At 43.8% G+C, this 20,933-nt stretch overlaps 2 protein-coding genes across 7 annotated transcripts in view; one reads left to right on the forward strand and one right to left on the reverse strand.

Annotated features, from left to right (window-relative positions):
- ENO4 (enolase 4) overlaps positions 1 to 3,892 on the reverse strand; it is a 28,018-nt gene extending 24,126 nt beyond the window's left edge. For 3 of the 5 annotated variants that reach the window (XM_030839384.3, XM_030839383.3, XM_060286357.1), the window contains exons 1-2: positions 3,642 to 3,892; positions 86 to 214 (exon numbers count right to left, since the gene is read on the reverse strand). In XM_030839384.3, the coding sequence (XP_030695244.1) occupies positions 86 to 214; positions 3,642 to 3,806 (294 nt within the window). In that variant the 5' untranslated portion in view covers positions 3,807 to 3,892. Of the gene's footprint in view, positions 1 to 85; positions 215 to 640; positions 847 to 2,245; positions 2,324 to 3,641 lie in introns of all 5 variants that reach the window. The other 2 variants (XM_060286359.2, XM_060286358.2) reach the window with 2 other exon arrangements.
- Positions 3,576 to 20,933, forward strand: part of HSPA12A (heat shock protein family A (Hsp70) member 12A) — a 159,681-nt gene continuing 142,323 nt past the window's right edge. Inside the window, exons 1-2 of one of the 2 annotated variants that reach the window (XM_060286352.1) lie at positions 3,598 to 3,807; positions 17,618 to 17,705. In XM_060286352.1, coding sequence (XP_060142335.1) covers positions 3,805 to 3,807; positions 17,618 to 17,705 — 91 coding nt within the window. In that variant the 5' untranslated portion in view covers positions 3,598 to 3,804. Of the gene's footprint in view, positions 3,808 to 17,617; positions 17,706 to 20,933 lie in introns of both variants that reach the window. The other variant, XM_060286353.1, reaches the window with a different exon arrangement.

Consider the following 20,933-nt stretch of genomic DNA (forward strand, 5'->3'; position numbering starts at 1 on the left):
TTAATTTTCCATAATTAGACAGTACATGCTCATAAATGCAGTGGAGCCAGGACATAGTGAAGAACACATTTAAGCTGCCTCCTACCTTGGGAAAATTTTGAATGGTGCAGAATATTTCCACTTGTAGTGTTGGAAGCCCCAGTCCATCCAGCACATTTTTCCCCACGACTTTGCATATGGTGGGAGGCTTTGCAAGTTTAGAAAAGCAGTTTGCCTTCAACACACACACACAAAAAAACACAAAAATCACAATACCACATCTAATTTATCTTTAAAAGGTCATTCACATTTACTCTAGTTTCTACTAAACGTCTCCTTGAATGCCCTCCTCGTTCTGGGATTAGTCTAGCAGCTCTGCGGGAACGTTCAGAGATTTGGATTTAGCCTCTGGTACGTGGGGCAGTTTGCTTTTTGAACTCTCAGCAGAAACTCGCCAACGTGTCTTTATTTAAAGGTCTCGTGTCACTCTTTAGTGGGCCCTAACCTATCCTTCTGTCCAAATACCGAAGTCAATTGGTCTCTAGAATACTGTGATGCATTCAAACCTAAAAAACCTTAAGTGGGTCTATTTTCATTCCTCCCAACAAGGCACCGGATATTTTAATGGTGAAGACTTATGCAGAGGCTGTATTTCACTTACCATCAGATCATGCGTAGAACTACATGTTCAGAGAGGATTGTTGGAACCTCAGTAACAGCAGGTTCATTGATGTGGAAGAGCAGAAGTCATTTGGAAGTGATCCAAGAAAGAGACGGAAGAAGGAGAATGAAGCTGAGGGAGAAAGTCCACTCAAGGAGCCTGAGTAAAAGGATTCAGTACGGTGTCCCTACGCAGAGGGGCGGAAGCTGGGAGAGAAGGAAGAGGGGCGAGTGAAGGCCCACCCTCCTCACCCCCTTTATCACCAGACAGTATTCACTCTTCATTTGCATTTAGCAGACCAGGCCTCTTATCTTTCACTTCAAAATCCAGTGACCTCAACCTACATAACAGGTCATTCATGCCCATCAGCAGTGTGCCAGCACCAAGGCGGCGGCAGAACTAAAGCCAAAGCCAACTTTCACGCTGTCCATGCATTTGAAGGATGATGGTTTGTATATTACAGAGTAAGTACCTAAATGAAGTCAGATAGAATCGGGAGAAGAAAAATACGATCTAGCTTATACTTTGTGAGTTCAGTTCAACAAGCAATGAGCACCTACAATGTACCGCATATTGTGTTAGGAGGAGAATGGAACTAACTTTTAAAAAATGCTTAGGATGTACCTTGAAGGAGTGACTTTGTCTTGTTTATCACTGTATCACATACCACAATGCCTGGCATATTTAGGATTCCATAAATTAAATCTTGTATAAATTCATAAATGTCAGACACAAACCTTGGGCACATTTGTATACACTATGTCATTAAATTCTCAAACTCTCAATTATAAGTTTTATGCAATAGTAATATTGCTGTTGCCCACAGGGATCTTTCCCATCCCTGAATTCCTCTGATATGTAAGAGAAGCATAGAAGAAATGGCATTTGACCTGGACACCGGAGGTTGTGTAGTATTTCAACAGGCAGACGAGGGAGAAACTGAGAGCAGGTCCTTCAGGTAGAGGGAATAGGATAAGTGAAGGGGAAGGAATTGGGAAACTTCACGCCGTAGGGGGAAGTCAGTGCGCCTGTGCGGAGGAGCGGTGGGGGAGGGGCAGGGGAGTTGAGCCTGTTACCGAGGTAGCCGGGCGAGTACTGAGTCACACACTGTAACGTGTTTGATCTTACTCAGCATGCAAGGGGGAACCACAGGAAGTTTCTGAGCAAAAGAATGATGGTCAGATTTGGGATTAGGAACATTGCTCTGGCAGCACTGTTGGGGATGGACTTGATAGAGGGGGAGACTAGGTGAGAATAAGGATGGCCCAAACCAGGGCAGGGCCTGGGAAGACAAAAAGGAGGTTGCCTTTATGCCAATCCAATTCCTGAACATCCTTCAAAGCCCAAGCCAAAACTCTCAGATGCTACAGCCCACAGGGATCTTCCCCACCCCTGAATTCCTATAACAGGCACACAGTGATCTATTCCTCAGTCTAGCACACAATCCTATATCACCCTGTTACTCCAGTTATCGTATGTATCGGTGGCTTTTGTCCCTAACTGAGGTATAAACTCCCAGAGAGCTGTGCAAACCAAAGACCTGGCTACCTAATAGGCTGGGAAAAGCATTCCACTGGGGACAAGAGTCCAAGTTTCCAGTCTTACCTTTTGCACTAAGTAGCGGTGAGACAAGGGCTTGGTGTCTTTGTAAAATGAGGAAGTCGTTAACTTTCAAGAATTCCTCTAGCAAGAGACAGTGGAAAGATAATGGAATTGGGAGTTGCATTCACTCATTCATCCCACAAATAGTTCTTGACTGTCCACTATGTACTACGCACTCTACTAGGTACTAGGGAAACAGACCGGGTTTGATTTCTCACTGTCATTCACTGTGTCCCTTGGGAAAATCATTTAAATTCACTGGGCCACAGTTCTTTATTTGTAAACAGGAATCATAACGTTTACCTCACCGTGGTCCTAAGGATGAAGTGATATCACATAAAGCACATAGCACAAGGTGCATCGATAAACACCTCCCCCCTTGCCCCTCCTCCAGTTTGATGTATAGGCCAAGACCGAGAAAAATAAACATTCGTAGAACATCTCCTATATTAACTGCATCTACAAGATGTGGTTTTGAACCCTGTAAACACATCATGCTTCTTCACAGCATTTAAATACTCTGCTTGGTGTTGGCATATTGCCTCACCATAGTGCAAATTCCTACCAGTCCCAACCATGATGCCTTCCAGAAGGTGGGTGTTGGTTAGTACTTATGGATCTGGAAGTGAGAAAACGCTTGCCTTTGTTTCAACTGCCCACTGCTTAAGGCTAAGATGTGTGCCAGATTGGTGCGCTGGGCACAGGGCTTAGGAGGGGTATATGAAAAGGCCGCCGCTCTCCACAGGAGCTCACAAGCTGCCCAGGGAGGATTTCAGTACATGCAGGGGACGCTACAAGGACGCTGAAGGACGATTAGTCCTGGGCAAAGTGGGCAAGACTCTGATCTAAATTTTAAGTCTAGGTGCGAGCTGGTCAGGTGGGACGGGCATCCAGGACGGGAAGGGCGCACAAGTCAAGGAGCGGACATTTGAAATCGACTGAAACTTGGCAACGATGGGAGCCTGCTGAGTATGAGGCCCCGGGGTAGGCTGAGGCTAAGCTGTAGCGAATACCGAGGTGTTCGTCCCGTGGTCAAAAGGAGGCCGCTGAAGGTTGGTAAACTGAGCTACGAGGTATTAAGGTCTGTGATTAAAAAGTCAACTGGCAACCGTGGCAGGCCCGCCCAGAGGTAGCGAGGATGCCTGCCAGGTCCTGAGCTGTCGCCTAGAGTCCTCATTCCTCTAGCAGCTTCCAGTCCACCACTTTCTCGAGATTCCTTCACCCAGACTTCCGCCCTGCTTCTTCCCTTCAGGGTCGCGGCTCCGCGCAACTACAGCCCCCGACCCCCGCGGCGGCGGCGCGCGTGCGCGACTCTGTGGCGCAGGCGCACGGCGTTGCCGCAGCGCGGGGCGTGGGGAGAGGGGCTGGAGAGGAGAGGGTTCTTGTCCCAGGTCCCTACCAGGTGCCCGTAGACATCGGCAGGCTGGAGGTAGAAGGTGGAGTTGAGCAGCTCTTCCAGCCTGCGCGGAACGTCGTTCTCCCGGTAGTACTCCATCGCCTGCTGCTTCAGCTTCTGCAGCTCCCTAGTGGTCCCACAGCTGCGGCCGCCGCCTTCTTCCCCCATGGTAGGAGATTTAAGCCTACAGCGGGGGTTAGCTGGGGGGCCCGCGAGCGTCCTCCCAATCGCTAGGCAACGCAGCGAGATCCCGACTCCAGATCTCGCGATGCTTCCAGCCTCACGTTCTTCCCGCAGCCGGAGTAGCGAATTGCTACTTCGTCCTCCTCCCTCCTCCCTCTCCCTGAGGGTTTGGCCCACGGGGTTGGGTTCATTGACTCTTGAGACCGGCTCCCTCCCGGCGTCGTTTTCCACTCCTTCCCCGAAGGTTTTCAGATGGAAGAATAGTTAACGCTCTCATGAAGCGCTTTTTGCGGAGGCGTGAGAGGGTTAGCCCCGGCTTCCAGCTGGGGACTCGAACCTCGGGTGGCGCCGGTTCCCGGTGGCCCTGGGACTCAGGCCATCGGGCTTTCCCCAACCACCCCCTCGTTCCTCGCGGTCGGGGAGCTCCTCCGGGCGGCGGCCTGTGCCGGCCCACTCTCGGGGGGAGGGTTGTAAGAACTCTGGGTACGCTTACTAAGCTGTGGAGGACCCAGGAATTCAGTGATTCCGCAGATACTTACCAGCCCTGAGCAGAGCGGTGTGCTGGCTGGGCGTACTGCGAGGTCCAGGAGAGAACGGCCACGCGCCCTCCCCTGGGAGATGAGTGGGACTAGTGGGGTGAAATTTTTCCGTAGAGGGAAAAAAACAGTGTGGGCAGAAAAAATTTGGGATGAACCTTAAGGACAGGCCTAGGGTGGGGTGTTACAGACAGACTTGAGGAGGAGAAGCAGGAATGGAGGACTGTCATTGGGTCCTGTTCTCTCTTCAGAACCTTCAGAGGCCGCCTGCATCCTGCCCTTTTAAATCCAAACTGCCTGTTTGGCTTTATTACACTTGCTAGGTGTCTCGTGCAATTATACAACTTCTTAATGCGCACCCTCTGCTCTAGATACTTCTGCTGCAGGAAAGGGCTGAGATGGACAGGGTGGTTCTTGTTCCACTCTTGCCTGGTGGTGTTCGTGACCTAAGGCAGACCATTTAAAACGTTCATGTTGCACTTTTGCTCATCTGGAAAACAATCTTAACTACTCTGCCTACTTCACAAGTCAGAGTAAAATGAGAAAGTGAGTGAGAAAACACTTTGAAACAAGGTAGTTATTTTCGATAGAGGCAGGCAGATGCATACAAATAATGTGATTCTGTAAATAGTGCTCTAAGAACCCAGACATGCACCTGCTTCTGAACTCCCTCGGTGTTTTTTCCAGTTCTCTAATGGAACAATGGAACTTTCTGGGGTGTGATGGATCATCATGGATCTACCTTATCCTTGCTAGATGGAAATCCCTGCATGATAGGAGCCGAGTCTGAGTCATCCTCTCCCTCGCTGCAGGGACAGAGCTTGTGCTCTGCTGAATAGGTGTTGAATGAACGTTTATTCAGGATAAGTCAGCACTGTTGCTGCTGTTTCCATCCCACCACATGACTTTCCTCATATCCCTTTAGATGGAAGGCACCCCCTTCTCTCACACGTCCATCCTTTCCATCCTTTAATGCCTGTTGACTCCCATATCTTCAAAGAAGCCACGGTCCACACTCCAGCTCACACTGTGGCCAGCCTTTCCTTCCTTCTGAACTCCTTTCCCATTTGCAGCTGCAGCCACAAAATGCAGCGTTTAAGGATGTCTTGATTCATTTGACGCTTTAATGGAAAATTAAGCATCCTGGGCTGGGACCATCATGTCTCAGTCTCCCCTCTGTAACCCACTGGCCTCTAAATTCCTTAAGGACAGGGACTTGATCTGTCTTGTTCACCGTCGCGTCCCCAGCATCAGTACATTACCTGACAGAATAGATATTCCGTAAATGTTTGTTGAATGAATGGATGGACTTTACACATAATAGACACTTAACTCACAGTGAATAATGAGTACCCCGGGCTGGTTTGAGCAAAGCCTTTATTTTCAGGAACAATGAGAAATAAGGATGGAAAAGTAGTCTGAGGTGAGATTGTGAAGGAACTGGAATACCGTTCTGTAAGAGTGGGGAGCACCCCCGAACTTCTGAATATAGGATAGGCAAGATGGAAGCCTCCTGAGTGTTGGAGGAGGCTAACTGGCAGCAGTAGGTAGGCTTGGTGGTTGTTTGGTTATGCAAAAAGCAGGAGACTCAGGTAGAAGATAAATATAGATGTAAGAGCCTAAACAGTGATGGTAGCAATGGGAAGAGAAGGACGAGACAGGATGGAGGATGAAAATCACTTTGAGTGATTGGATGTAGGGTGGGGGAACCAAAGATGACGCCCTAGAGGATAACTCGTAGAATTCTGTCTCAGTTAACAGAAATGCAGTAAGTGAGAGAGTGATCTGGTTTTGATGGAGGAAATGTGGTACATTTGGTTGTGGATGTGTGAAGCTTGAGGTATCCCAGAGGAATGGGAGGACTGAAGACACAGATATAAGACATCCACAAAGAATTTAAAGTTGAATAAGACTAGATGAATCCTCTGGAGGGAAAAGGGAAAACAATCCTCTTAAACTCAGGACCTAAGTATTGGGGAACAAATTTATTTAGGACACAGCGGGACAAACAAAAAGGACTTAGAGAAAAAAGAAAAAAATCCACAGCTCAGAATCTAGGGCAGAGAGTTTGGGGACTTTCTCAGATGTGTGTGTCTGTGTGTGTACACATGCATGGAATAAAGTCCAAAAGGATATACATTTGCATGTTAATTGTGTCATCCTTAGGTGATGGGATCTTTTATTTTCTTCTTTTTATATATTAGTGGTATCTGATTTTCCTGAAATGAGTGTATTACTTATGTAACTTTGAAGAATGACATTAAAAATATTTGAGGGAAAAAATATTTGAGGGAAGGATATTAAGTCAAATGTTATAGGAGAATTGAAGACTGAAAAGAGATTTTTAGGAACTCAGTTCTGCCCTTATGGATCATTCCATCTCCTCAAATAAAAATAAAACTTAATGAAGGCTAAATAAATAAATAGACCTACCCTCCCTGTTTACTTCTGTCATTCACTCAATCAACCAATATTTATTGAATGCTTACCATGCTTCAGGCACTGTTCTAGGCCCTGGGGGAAAAGCAGTGGATAAAATGGATAACATCTCTTCTCTTTGTGGCACTTAAGTTCTATTGGCACTTCAGTAGCACTTACATCCTAGTGAACCATTGGGACAATAAACTGAAATAATAATAGACGTGAAAGCATTTTGAAAAGTTGGTGTGCTAGGGGTTTAATGGCCTATTGGTGTTGACAGATCCAGAGTAAGTAAAATTATTATTCATGAATATTCCAATTTTCTTCTTTTCCATAGACATTAGAAGTACTAGGGTTTGGGATGTAAAATACATTTATGCGTATGCATATTTTATATACTTAACACACTCCTTGTTTCAGTACATTGGTGACTATATTTCCATTTCATATTGAGACTAACTGTCCACGGGTACTTACAGAGTGTCAGAGCTTGAAAGGGACTGAATGCTACTCACCCTAAAGGTGTAAACTGGGAGCTGATGAGGGGAGGGAAATGAAGGGAAGGAAAGGCTCAGGAGATATAGAAAATTCTGGAACATATCCAGGGAGAGAGGGTAGGACTATACTCTCCTCCTTTAGAAAGAGAATGGGGTTGCTGCGTGGGAAGGGATGTATGGTGTGGGACAAGGACCATTTGTCTGGGAATTAGAAAACTTAGATTGGAGTCCCAGCTGTCCCCAAGATCTTCTGGGACCTCATGGATAAAATGAGAGGGTTGGGCTAGATCAGTGTTAGGAAAAAGGTTTCCCAGCCTTTTTCATTATGAAGACTCCTTTTAAACAACAACAAAAGATTGAGACACTGCCCTCCTCCACCACAGCCCATGTAATAGTTGTTATATATAGTGACTGAATTCAGTGGTCCCTCTAGAGGCATTTGTATTTCATTCATGGGAATTCTGTACATGTGACAAAAATACATTTAAGGCAAGCCATTCTTCAGTGTCCTGGGTGTGTTTGGTGTATGTTCGGAATTGTAGGCCACTTGCCCGCGTCTATGGGCTTCTCAGGGACCTTGACTGAGAAGCCCTGAACTGGCTCTCCATCTCAAATCTCTCCTACTTTGTAGCTCTGATTCAAGATAAAATATCAGGACATGTTAGTCTATTCCTATCTGCTAACTGAAGATCCTTCATAGAGGAAATTAACCATTTTTCAGTCTGCATTTCAAAAAGAACTTCTAAGCTGTGTCAGACATTTCCTAAATGAATGAGGATAAATAAAAACGTATTTGTTCATTTTTCCTTAATCCTTTCCAACACCTTTATAAAAATTGGAACTTGTTCGCCATGACTTTAATGTTCAGAAGTGATTATTTAGATGTTATTTTGGGGTTGCTATCAAGTGCTTGTTAATTCTTTCCTGCATTTGCCATCTGTGTTGAATATCATTTTTCATAGGGAACTAATGAACATGATTGCAGGTGCCTTTAATCATAGAATCATAGAAACTGGAGACAGAATAGATGGAAATGTTGCCTTTTCGTCATCTAAAAAATGGGAGTAATAGTTACCCTTCCTCACGCAGTTGTCATGAATGAGAAATATGATTGCCAAGCTAATTGCAACATAAATAGCTGTAAATTAAATGCTAGGTAATAAAAGTAGGAATGATTTGACTAATTAAAAAATGTTTTTCCTAATTTGATTTTTTCATTACTAATGCCCCCCCGTCAATAGTCATTTCCACTGTAGTACTAACAACAACAAAAACCCACAGCAGTAAGTACCATTGATGGAGCCCTTTTATATGCCTGGGTCTTTCCTTGTATCACCCCATTGAATCTGCAAAACGGTCACAAAAGGTAAGTGACTGGCCCAAGGTTACACCGTTAATAAATAGTAGAGATGGAATTTGAACCCAGGTCTGGCTGACTCCAATGCCCACGCATTTCCCACTGTGCTCCGCCGCCTCCCAAGTCTAGAACTCAGTCAGATTCTGCTGCCTCATGTCAGCTTTTGCTAGACTCTTGCCCATCCTCACTAAGAAGCCAGTTGAGTTGCTCGCTTTGAGAGCTTAGAGAGAGGAGCCTGGGTAAATTGTGTTAATCTCTCGATCATTGATTCTCAGTCAGGGCTGTACATTAGAATCACCTGGGGATTCTACTAGATTCTACTAGAATCTAAGCACATTAGAATTTAAGCACCACAAAGAGAAAGATTACCTATTTTATTCACTGCTGTAGTATTATTGAAAAATGCTGATGCCTGGGCCCTACCCCAGGCCTATTAAAATGGAATCTCGGGGGGTGGGACCCAAGCATGGGTATTTTTTGAATATGTGATATTAATGTGCAGCCAAGGTTGAGAACCACTGCTCTAAAAGATTTCTTCATGGATCATGTCATAAAGAGAATGACTACAGCTTCACCCAGGAATGGTTTGATAATGGATGCTACCTGCCAAGAAAGCCTAGAAGTATTGGGTCTTGGAATCACACCCCATGGGTTCAAGTCCTGGCTCTTCCAGTTCCCAGCTGTGTGCCCTTGTACAAGTTACTTAACCTCTCTGAGCCCATTTCCCCATTGACTAGTATTTTCAATTCCATAGGATTGCTAGGAATTAATTTTTTTTTTTTTTTTTTTTTGCGGCACGCGGGCCTCTCACTGTTGTGGCTTCTCCCGTTGCGGAGCACAGGCTCCGGACGCGCAGGCTCAGCGGCCATGGCTCACGGGCCCAGCCGCTCCGCGGCGTGTGGGATCTTTCCGAACCGGGGTAGGAACCCGCGTCCCCTGCATCGGCAGGTGGACTCTCAACCACTGCGCCACCAGGGAAGCCCACTATGAATTAAATTTAAAAATCCATGTGAACTTCTTCCCACTGTGCCCACCGCATAGGCACAGTCATTATTAATGATGTCGTTATTACCAAGTAAATTAAGGAGAAGGAAAATGTAGCATTTTCTAGCAGTTTGGCGGTATTTGTCTGAAAACCTTCATTTAGCTTTGTACAGGAATTCAGATGGAATTGAATTAAATGATAAGGGGAACCCCCCCTTTAAAACAATATTAGTGACCTTTAAACGTTTACCATTTGCACAAAATTATAAAGTTGACGTGTTATTTCTCTCTTGCTTCCTAAATGCAGCAGGAAGCTGGAGTCAGAGTTGTAAAGTGAGTGTTCAAAACTGACATTCTGTCAATGGCTGTGTTAGATTCAGCCTTCGGTCATTTGTTCAAAGGGCTTTGACACTGAGGACCAAAAGATGCTGTTGGAGATGTTGCTGCTGGTAGTTTAATTGGTATTTTTCAGGGTGTAGACACACGATTTATATATAGGCAGAATGAAACTGGAAGTAGGGCAATGAGTCCAGTGAGTTCAGACCGTGAAAAGGAAAAAAAATCAGGCAAAAGAAATTCTTTAAGCAAGCTATTTTGCCATTTTAAAATAGATACTTTTTAACTTTATAGAAATAGTTACAACTTAAGAGTACTTTTGTGACATAATTATGCGGTTCATAAGGCAAAATGAATACATATAAAATATCCGACAAACGCCAGGTTTTCTAATTTGTACTTTTCTTAATATAAAAGTAGTAAAATAAATGTAGTAATTGCATTTATTGTGAATAAAGAAAGTTAAATGTATTTTCCACATAGGGGGCAGCAAAGAAGAGAGGAGTCCCAGCTAAGAGGACCGGTTAGATATTTTATAAAATTATGGCTAAAAATATTTTCTCTTGTTAGTGGTGCAAATATTGATTTGGTTTGTTTCCTGGTCCCTGAGAGCTGTGGGCCTACGTGTTTTGTTGCTGCACTTGAGTGAGAGCTAATAAATCGTTTGACTTTTGTAATTAAACCTAAGAACCTAATTGAAGGGGATTTTACTTCCTAGAAAATGTACTTTAATCTGCTTAAGAGGAATTATCTATTTCTTATTAGCAAAATCAAAAGACTATGCCTTTATAACTGATGATTTCTGCAGGCCTGGTCATAAATCTCATGGTATTGTTAAACCTTTGAAAAATTATTTGGGAGATTTAAAAAATTCAGTTGTTAAAAATTTAGGATTTGACTCTTTACATTGGTTATTGGCAAAGTGTAGGATTGTTTGTTGTTCTTGTTTTCTCTTTTTCTTCCTTGATTTGCCTTTTTTGTCCTGTTTGAGAAGTTAATTGTTTGACTATTTTAAAAAAATACTGGCATAGATGCAGATGAGAATTACTTCTTGAAGAATTGTGATTTGGGGGAGTAAATTTCCACGAGTTTTTAGTGAATAATTTTAGGCAAATTCCTCAATATTGATTTTACTGCATCTCCTTCATATATGACAGTCATATATGAATTTGTTATCATTGAATCACTATGTACTTACAAAATAATTTAAGGTGACACTTGCGAATGAATCTTTAATGTGGATCTAATGTGTTAGATTAAATTCCTGTACAGTTTAAAACAATACACGGACTTGTGTTGTATATTAGCAAGGGGTAATGGATCCTGTTTTTAATTAAATAATACAATTATTACATTTTGTGATTGTGCATTCAATACCTTAGGTGGATATCATAGAAGGAAAATAGTAATGATCAGAATTGGTTTTTCAGAAAAGCAAATAATGTTTCCATTAATACTTGAAGGAGAGACATAGTAAGGTGAAAAACTAAAATATTATTTCTAAAATGGAAAGAATTTTAATACGTTATTAATGATGCCTACCTTCGGCTCTAGCTATAGTCAGCGTAACTATATTTTAAATGCCACAATTGGGGACAGGAAGGAAAAGAAACGTGCAAGAGAATCTAACACAGTAGTGCTCGGACAGAAATATAGAGTTGATGTGTATTGGGATAATTTTATGTGAAGGTACTTTTATTTGAAATAAATAATTGAGGCAAAAGTGAGGTTTGGTATAGAAGTATCCAGGTGCCCTCTGGTCTCCATTTCTTTTTGTGTGCAGAGATGCGGCCAAAGGCAGCATCGTGAGTAATCCGGTGTCCACTCTCTCCCACTACCCTTGTCAGAACTGGCTCGGCTCCCGGAAGAAGCTGCACTTGTTCAATAGCTACTGTTAGACTGTTGTAAAAATGAGTTGATTTATGACCAACAGAGTGATTTAAAATATCCCTGAGCTGTTCTAAGGAACCATCTTTCCCAAAGTTCATGGCCCAATATTTGTATAACCTATACAGGAATTTGAAAATGGAGAAGATTGTGAAGTGAACTCACGAGGCAGGGAATTTCATAGAGAAGAGCCCTCTTGGTTAACTGTAGGTGTCTGTCCCTTCTAAAGAATTTTTCTACCTCTAAAGTGTTAAAAGTGGAGTCCCTGTTTGAGAGAACTAGTACCAGATTTCTTTTCGATGTAAAATTATTCCATGCCAGCACTTATTGGAATTTTTATTAACTTGTGGATCTGACCTGAACTTTGGTTACCTGATCATCAATGCTTTCGTTTCTTTATAGCCAAACTGAGAGGATATAAGGGAAAAATAAAGTTTCTGCGCCGATTTTGAGAATACAAAATCAAAGACTGTCTTTTGTAGGGTAAGAATCAAAGAGTATGTTTTGCAGCGTAAGAACAAAAATATAACTTTTAATGTATGATATTTGAAATAAGTAAAATGTGTATCAATTTATGAGCTTTAGAATGAATCTTGTCCTGTGTATCATTTGTTCCTTTACTGAAAAATAGAGCCATTTTGAATTCTTAATTAAGACCATTGCAAGAAAAATATAAATATACGGAAGTTCAATTTGTATTTCTGTACGTGTCCCATAAACCTATTGTTGGAAAATTAGTTGTCTTTTTTTGAGATAATTACAAATCTACAAAAGCCAAAAATGCAATCAAAATGAAGAATTCAAAATTATAAGCTCTCTTTTAATTTATATTTGCAATAGACTTTTTATCTCCAAGTATTATTTGTTCTATGAGAACAGAAGGAATCACCATATGTGTTTTTTCCTAAACTAAGGCAATGACCGTTTTCACCTTCCCCTGTGTATGTTGCCTGGGTTCGATTCTGACTCACTAGGGGATGCCTTGAATTTTTCACACCGTTTTCCAAGCCCTAATGCTAAGATAAAAAGCACTACCCTACTTGACACAAGACCAGACCCTGGCTAGTGGATCAGAGAACGTCACACACCCACCTGTACCCTCTGGGGTAAAGGCTCAGCTGCCACATCTGAATCACCCTGTATCATTTTTATGTTTATGAGAGACTCACCTTCCCCTCCAAATTTAGACTTTAGGACTATACACTTCATGCCATCCTGTCTCATCAGGTTTTGACAAAACGTGTAGGTAAAATTTTAGTGTTTTTTTTTTTTTTTTTTTAATGGTAGGCATCCTACAACTAGTCCTGTGGGTCAGTCATACTTGTGTTGATTACTAACGTGTGTCTGTTTCTGTTGTTGGATATTTTAAAATAAGCTATAACTCTGAGAGGATATGATTGGAGGAAAGGGGCTGTGATCCTGTATCAAACAAACTGGAAAAAAACAGTAGGGGAACACTTAGTGCTTTCTGACTTTTGAAAGAAAGGCAACTTTGCAGCATGTAATTCTAAGGACTTTATAGGGCATGAAAAAAGTAGACTCAAGCTTTTCATGGAGGAGGGGAGTGAAGTCTGTGTTTGTAATGTCTTATAGCTTCTGTAATGTCTGACTTAGTCAAAAAAAACTGCAGCTGAAGTGTTCATTTAGACGATCCCATGCCTTGTACCAAGGAATAAAATAGTAAAATTCTTTTTCTTCCCTTAGCTGGTGGTTCTATATTAATTCAGGAGCTATAAAGCAAGTTTCAAATTGATATCCTTTTCTAAATGGAAAGCAAGCACACCTTACATATGGAATATAAGCATTTCAATAGGTACTGTTAGCCATCTGCCTGGTGTTAACTTTTTATTTAAGTATAAAGGATCTTAACATTTCTGTGTGTTAGCTTTTAGTGGATGAGATCCGTGTCCTGTAACAAATGTAAACACTGAGTAAATAAAGGGTTCAGGTCGAGATGCCCGTGGCTCTCACTGTATAAGTAAATTTAGAGAATCTGATTCTGAACAATGTGAGCTCTTACCCTTCAGAACAATCAAATATTAGCCCAGGGTGTAATTCTCATCACTACGTGCACCTTTCATCAAATAGACGTGCATAGACATAGGAATGATGCAGCATTTTAAAATGCATCTTTTTTTTTTAAACGCACGCCCAACACCTTGACAAACCCTATTTATTATGAAGTTCAAAGACACATAACCCAAGGTTAAGTTCTACCTTGGAAAGTCAGGTGGTTTAAAATGTGCTACGAAGGCCTACATGAGGAATAGGATGTGCAGCCCCGTTTTGTTGTCTCTGAACTTTGGAATTCTTTTCAGACCTCTTGCATCGTGTGCAAAGAAACGAAAAGAGGAGGATGTAAAAGTGAAACCAGTCCTGGCTTCGGCCAGATTTGACACTCATTCTCTGACGATGTGCTCCTTTGGTTTGTTTTCTTCCTCTTCACATTTTCTTCTTCCTCCAGAAATATGGTGAAACGGTGTTAACACTGTCCACGCATACTGTCACTCTGGGAGTTCAGGAGGAGGACACTGGGCCTGGGCACCAGCCGCAAGCGGGCCAGCCTCCCGCTCCCCCCCCAACCCCCCGCCGCCACCTCCACCTTCCCAGCGCGGTCCTGCTGCTGCAGAGCGTTTTACGAGGGGGTCTGGGGGTCTGGCCTTGATGGTTCAGGCGCTCCTAGTCTTGGCCTCAGGGGCTTACTTAACCCACTTTTACTCTGTCTTGACCGCCTATCTAATAGGCAAAGCTGCTAGAAGTAACTGTGCGGTCGTATTTACCGTTCATCTCTCTGTTTGCCGTGTTAGGGATCATTTTTATAGACAAGGAAATCACAGAGCCAGGCAGAACTTTAGGGGGTCGTTCAGTTCTACCCCCTCATTTTACAGACCCTCCCCCCCACAAAAGAACTTCTCTTATAATAAGCCCATAGAAGAAATAAATTCCAGTTGCTGGTGAAAGACTGTGAACGTAATTCTTCTTTCTTATCCAGGAATCAACTTATTTAATGGGTTTAAACTTAAAGAATTTAAAAATTTTCTTCACCATATGGGTAGATAAAGGAAAAACACCTTTTATTATATACAGTGTATTTTGGTGTAATATGTGTAATTGCCCTGACTGAATATCATGCATATTCTGACAATATTAAAAGATTTAAAAATCTAAAATCCAAAATTCCTAAATTCCAAGGAAAAAAAATGTGTTGTACCTGTTTATAGTTATGAAGCTTGTACCACGACCTTTCAGGGGGTTTAGATGTAAAAAGTTCTGTGGCCTGCTGCAGAGGTATAGTTTTAAATGGCCTTTTAATATCTGAGTTCGCTATACTCTTGTTTGTCAAGAAAGCAGGCAGATGTTTTTGCCTTTTGGGAAAAAGTACAATAACAAGCATGTCTCTGCCCTTACTTCATTGGCTACACAATATACTCATGGCTCATCCTGTTGGAAGGTGATTCACCTGAGGCTTCGTTCCCGAGTTAGTAATGCGGCAGGCAGCATCTCATTTAGCAAGTGGTGCTTTCCCATCAATTAAATTGAAAAAAACAAAAAAAAACTCCCTCTCTCTCTTATTCAGATACAAACTTAGGCTTTCACCTGTCAGAAGAAAAGGAAAACCATCACTAACGGCTGTTTATTTGGCTGGCAGGTTCATGCTTAAGACAAAGTAATTTTTCCCCAGGTGAGTTACTCCCTCACGTTGGCATGGTGATGACTAACATTTATGAAAACTCCTTAAGTGTATGGCCCCCGTCCCCATTCCCACAGTGTGTCACTGCTGCCGCCAAGTGACAGGTCTGAAAAAATCAGCAAATCTTAAACAATTAGAACATTGATTCCTCTTTCCAAATCCAAGGCCCCTGCTACCTGCTAGACAGAGATACTGTCTTCTTATGTGATGGGAACTAGGGAGTGACGCTCTCCTCAATCAACGTGACCCTCATGGGCGTCCCTCCGGAAGTCGTGGCTTCTGGGAAAAGAAAGCCATGGGTGATGGAGAAAATAATCTCCTTGCCTGAACGAATATATCTGATTTTCGGGTTGAGGCTGTTTTTAGTTTAACTTGGGTAGTTTCCCACAGTCTTATGCAAGAATTCCTACGCTACAGGAAGGGAAATTCTCTGTCGTAAAAATCCACCCGTCACACCAAAAACTTGTAACTTTCGGAACACGCAAGTGCTTGCGGACGTACGCAAAGACGGTTCTCTTGAGCAACCTCATTCTTGAACTGGGCTAAGAGCTTTTCAATTGCCGTGACATTTTCAGCCAGGGAAGTAGTAGTTGTTGCAGAGCAATGTTTTACAGGCAATTACTTTATATGATCAATGGAGCAATTTCCCTTCCAGAAAGGAACCAAAGCGATCAAGTTAAATCATTAGAGAGAGAAAGAGAGAGCGGGAGAAAGGATTCATCTCATTAGCAGGTGCCGGTGCTGCGGGCTCCGCGGCGGCGCAGAATGTCGCTGGCCCTTTAAGACAATGGCTGTGCTCCCTCCACCGCCGCCGCCCCCTCGTCTGTCGCTGTTGACAGGTCTAAACCTCCCTAGCAGCCCATTGTGGCCGCAGTAGGAGGCACCTGCAGAAAATGTGCCAAAACCAGGCAGGGAGCAAGAGCTTTTCAATAAACTCCGCAGCTGGAGAGGAGAAGCAACACTAAACTACCGGGCGCGGAGCAGGCACGTGATGGGAAAAGGGGTCACCACCAGACACCTCCTACCGGCTTTCTGAGCGCCGGTCGGTTCAATTTGCTGACATCTTTTAGCTGGCTTTTCTCTATTTGCTTAATATGTTGAGGTATTTAGCTTAAAAGCATTAAATGCTCCATCACGATGAGCTGCTCTCTCCCTTTCCCATTTACTGTTATTAAGGACATTTCCCCGTATTTTCTCTCTCTTTCTGCCCCAAACTAAGATTGTGTACTTTTGCTTCTCTCCCATGACTACTTACAGGCATTCTCCACCAGACGCTGCCCGCTTGATTTTACTCGTCTTTAATTCAGGGACAAGTAAAGCTCTGCACACTTAGGATCTTGTGCTGCTTTCCTAAAGCACACGCATTCCGGCTGCCGTAAGCACAGGTCTGGAAACGGCACTGCATTTCAACTCAGTAAACAGTTATTGTGCATCTTCTGCGTACCCACCACTGTCCTCAGGGCTCCTGGAAATTCAGACAGGGACAAGACGTGCTTCCCCTCTCGTACTGTTTATGGATCCAGCAGAGAGCCTAAATGGCTATTATAACTGAATTTGTTTTGCACCCATGCACTTTTCTGTGTGGTACTTGCAGCCGCCGGAGTGGAGGTGGGGGGAAGGGAGGGACCCAGGATGTGCTGGTGGTGCTGTGGCTTTGTGGAGCATGCCTTGGGAGTCAAGAGGACAGATTCGCAACGTCAAATCTCCAAGATAGATGATAGATGAGAGCCTGGCATAGCCCCCTCGGTTTTGGCGGCGCCTTACCTTTACACACCACTTCCCAGTTCTCATGATATGTCCATCTATTTTTTTTTCTCTCGCTTGAAGCAGTAAGGCGTTATCTCTGTCTTACAGATGAAAACATCTGAGACTCAGGGCAAAGCACCTTGCCCAGGGCCCCACAAGGACTAGGTGGTAAGTCAAAGGCCCGCAGGGACCAGCGCCTCCGCCGTCCCCCTAAACCTTCGCTTCCCTTCTGCCTGGTGCTGCCTTTCAGACTGCCTACCGCCCTGAGCACAGGGCTTGCGAGCGGCACGGAAGCACAGAGAGTGCCATTTTCACAGTGTAACTCTTTCCCCCTCCTACAGATGGACAGTGTTGGCGTGTACGGATTCTGTGGGTGTACAGCCAAGAGCAAAGTGAAGTGTGATTCAAGGTGGGAAATAACCGCTTCAGGTAGGAAATGAACTAATTTGTGTAAGTATCGAACCGGCGTCGGAAGCGGTCACCCCTAGAACGACATCCTTTCAGAGAGGGACTAGGTACGCTTAGATTTGTGCGCGCATAAGGTATTTGCTAAACCGACGCTTGTTCAAAATTGCTTGCTCAGAATTCCAACAAGTGGGAAGAGGTGCGAGAGAAAGAGGATTGCAGAGGCACTTAAGTCATGAAGTCATTTCCCACCTACCCAAAGCCCAGGAAGGTCGCCGTCCACGCTCACAAGGACGGCTCATAGAGCGGGACCTGACACCCGTCTAACCTGCTGGGCGCACGCTGGCCCTGGGGGCCTGCATCTGGAGGAGACGGTCTCGCCCCTCCGCCGAGCTTGTTTATGCTTTAACATGTCTCTCCTCTCAGAGGACTGGTCCTCTTCTTCCTTCTTCCCCAGCGCCTCCCTCCAATTCTGGAGAAAACAAGCGGACTATTCATGTAACAAGAGAAAGAGTGAGCAGGGAGGGGGGAGATGCCACCGACAAACTCCATTGAAAGCCACTGGCTGTTCATTTACATTCACACTTCTAAAAAATGTTAACTAATGATGTTAAATGGTTTGCCAAAGGTCCTGGCAGGTCAGTTGTAGAAGTGTCATTTCTGCCTAATTAGGGCTCTTGTGGCTGCCCAGGGCCTCCCAGTGCAACTGGTGACAAGCCGAGAGCTGACAGCTTCAATTGGTGCCAATAGGAAGGTTGGGCCGGTCATGTTTTCCAACTCAGCCAGGTGTTTGCTGAATGGGGGAGGGGGCCTGGCGAGATCTGAGGGATTCTATGATCCTTTTTCTTTCAGGGCTCCCTCCCAAGTCCTTCCCCTTTGCCTGTCTTGTCTTATGTCAAGGTCAAGAATGGGCTTTGCTAAATCAGCAATTTGGGTTATCTCTGGGAGGTCATTAGGAATCCCTGGCCCAGACTTTTCAAGTGGTCTCAGACCCCAGATGCTAGATTTTTTTTTTTTCTCCCTAAAAATCAGAGGGTAGGGAAAGAAAAGTTTTAAGTGAAAAACAATAGTAGGGAGAAAACAAAACAAAGCAAAAAAGGTGCATAGCCACAAAGCATTAAACTCCTGAAGACATTCATAATAATAAAATTGCTTGAGGAGAAAACAGCTGAAGCATCCTGATCAACGCCTTAAATCTTTGATCGAAGAAAAGGCAATAGGGAAAAGAAATCCTAACATGTTCCGTTCGATATAGAGTACCTGACACATAGTAGGTGCTCAATAAATAATTTATTGTTTGATTTTTCAGGAGAAAAGTCATCTGAGAAACAAAGAGTGATTGATAGAGATCCTTCTGTTTCTCATGCTTACTCTCATTGTTTCTATAGCACTCTTTGAATTTCTCAGTTGACCATGAAATCATGCTAAGTTCGAGTGCAGCATGATGGGGTGATATGATTATCTTATTTTTTGTGCTGTGTCTCCCTTTTTTTTTTTTAACAACTTAAAACAAGCAAAATACCGCAGGTGCTCAGATGACCCAGGCGCCCCAGGCTACAGCAACTATGACACAAAGAGGCAGTCCTGTGGCAGTGATAGGACATCTGTGCCTAGAATTTGGACTTGACACCCTGGCAGATCCTGCGGGGATGGCAGCACTGCCGATTGATTTGTGCCTGAACTGAACCTACCAGCACTGGAGCGTGCACGCACGCATGCACACACACACACTCTCACAAACACAGACACACACAGACACACACACACACACTGACTGAGCCTGTTATGGGGCGGTGGACAAAGAATGACTGGATTAATACATGGGCTTTGGGGGGCAGTGCTGTGTTAAAGGGAAAAAAAGTGAACTGAAAAAAGCCATGTTTGTTTTATGAAAATTTAAGACCAAACCCCAAGCTTACAGTTCTGAGAAGGAGGAGGGAGACTCAGGTGATGGGTGTCTGAAGCTAAGTTTTCAGCTTCCTTTCTTCACGCAGTGATGCCTCTTCCACCCGCTGCCTCTGTTTTCTCTAACGTGGGACAATGAAAACTGGGGACAGAAACAGAGACTGTCTGTTGGTTTTACCAAAGGAGTGTTGTGAAGTTAAATGAGACAGAGTACATAAGCACACCTAGGGCGACACCTGGTGTGTATCAGGAGCCGGATGGCAGTGAGTTCTCTCCGCACTGTCCCAGGTTCTTCATGGTTGGAGGCCATGCGCTGTTCTGTGGTGTCAAGTTATTTTCTCAATACCCGGGACATATTTGAACAAAGAGAATTAATAGAATCGACTAATAGGCTGACCTCATGAATGATGAGTGAGCAAATGAATCTAGACATTTTCTAACAGTTTAGTTGCCTGTCTCACGCTTTCCCTCCAGGGACCTCCTTTGTCACTAAATTCCCTTAAAAGACCCACTTTGCGTTTTCGCCCGTCCATCTCATGCCACAGCACATGCTCTTTTCCCTCTCCTTCAGCGACCTCCTTTGTTTACTTGTACTGCTTTTCTCCTGGGATATGGCTCCGCCTCTAGTCCCAGTACTAACCCCTGTCTGGGCTCTGCCTCCTACATGTGCCTCTGTCTCAAGTCCTGATCCGCAAAGCTGCCGCTGCTGGATGTGTGCTTTGAGGGCGAGTGATTGCTGTCTGGCTCTTACGAATGCTAAGAAGTGGCCACTTAAGGCTCTCCTTGTGGTTGGGAAGATGAGCATTTAAAAGTCATTCTGTAAGATGTTAGTGGTAAAGAAAACCTTCTGCAGCAGCTAAACCAGCCTGGAAAAATAAGCCAATTAGTTACTAAAACTGAAACAAATAAACAAAAAACTTCTGAGCACTTATGAACAGAGGAAAGAATGTGTGAATTACAAGTCCGCTGGCATTAATATACCCCAGTTGTATACGTGATAACTGATCATCACAATGATGACCCTGGAAAGGAGGAATTGTGTTCAGCTAGACATTACCTAAACTTTTCTGAAAGGCAGGTCTGATTTTGTTTTCCCATTGTTTAAGTGGCCCTTCTCTTTGACCTTAAACCCTTACTCTGGTTGTGCTGACCTGCTGGCAGTTCTCTAGACATTTCAGGATGTTTCATTTCATGCCTCAGGGCCTTTGAACAAATTCTTCTTTATCCTTAGAATGCCTTTTCTCCCTATTGTTTTCCTGACAAATACCTACTCATTGTGCCACCTCCTCCACCAAGCTTCTCCTGATGCCCCCCATGTTAGATTGACCTTTTTCTCTTCTGTGTCCC

This window comes from Globicephala melas, chromosome 16 (genome assembly GCF_963455315.2).
Source record: "Globicephala melas chromosome 16, mGloMel1.2, whole genome shotgun sequence".
In the NCBI taxonomy this organism is placed as follows: domain Eukaryota; kingdom Metazoa; phylum Chordata; class Mammalia; order Artiodactyla; family Delphinidae; genus Globicephala; species Globicephala melas.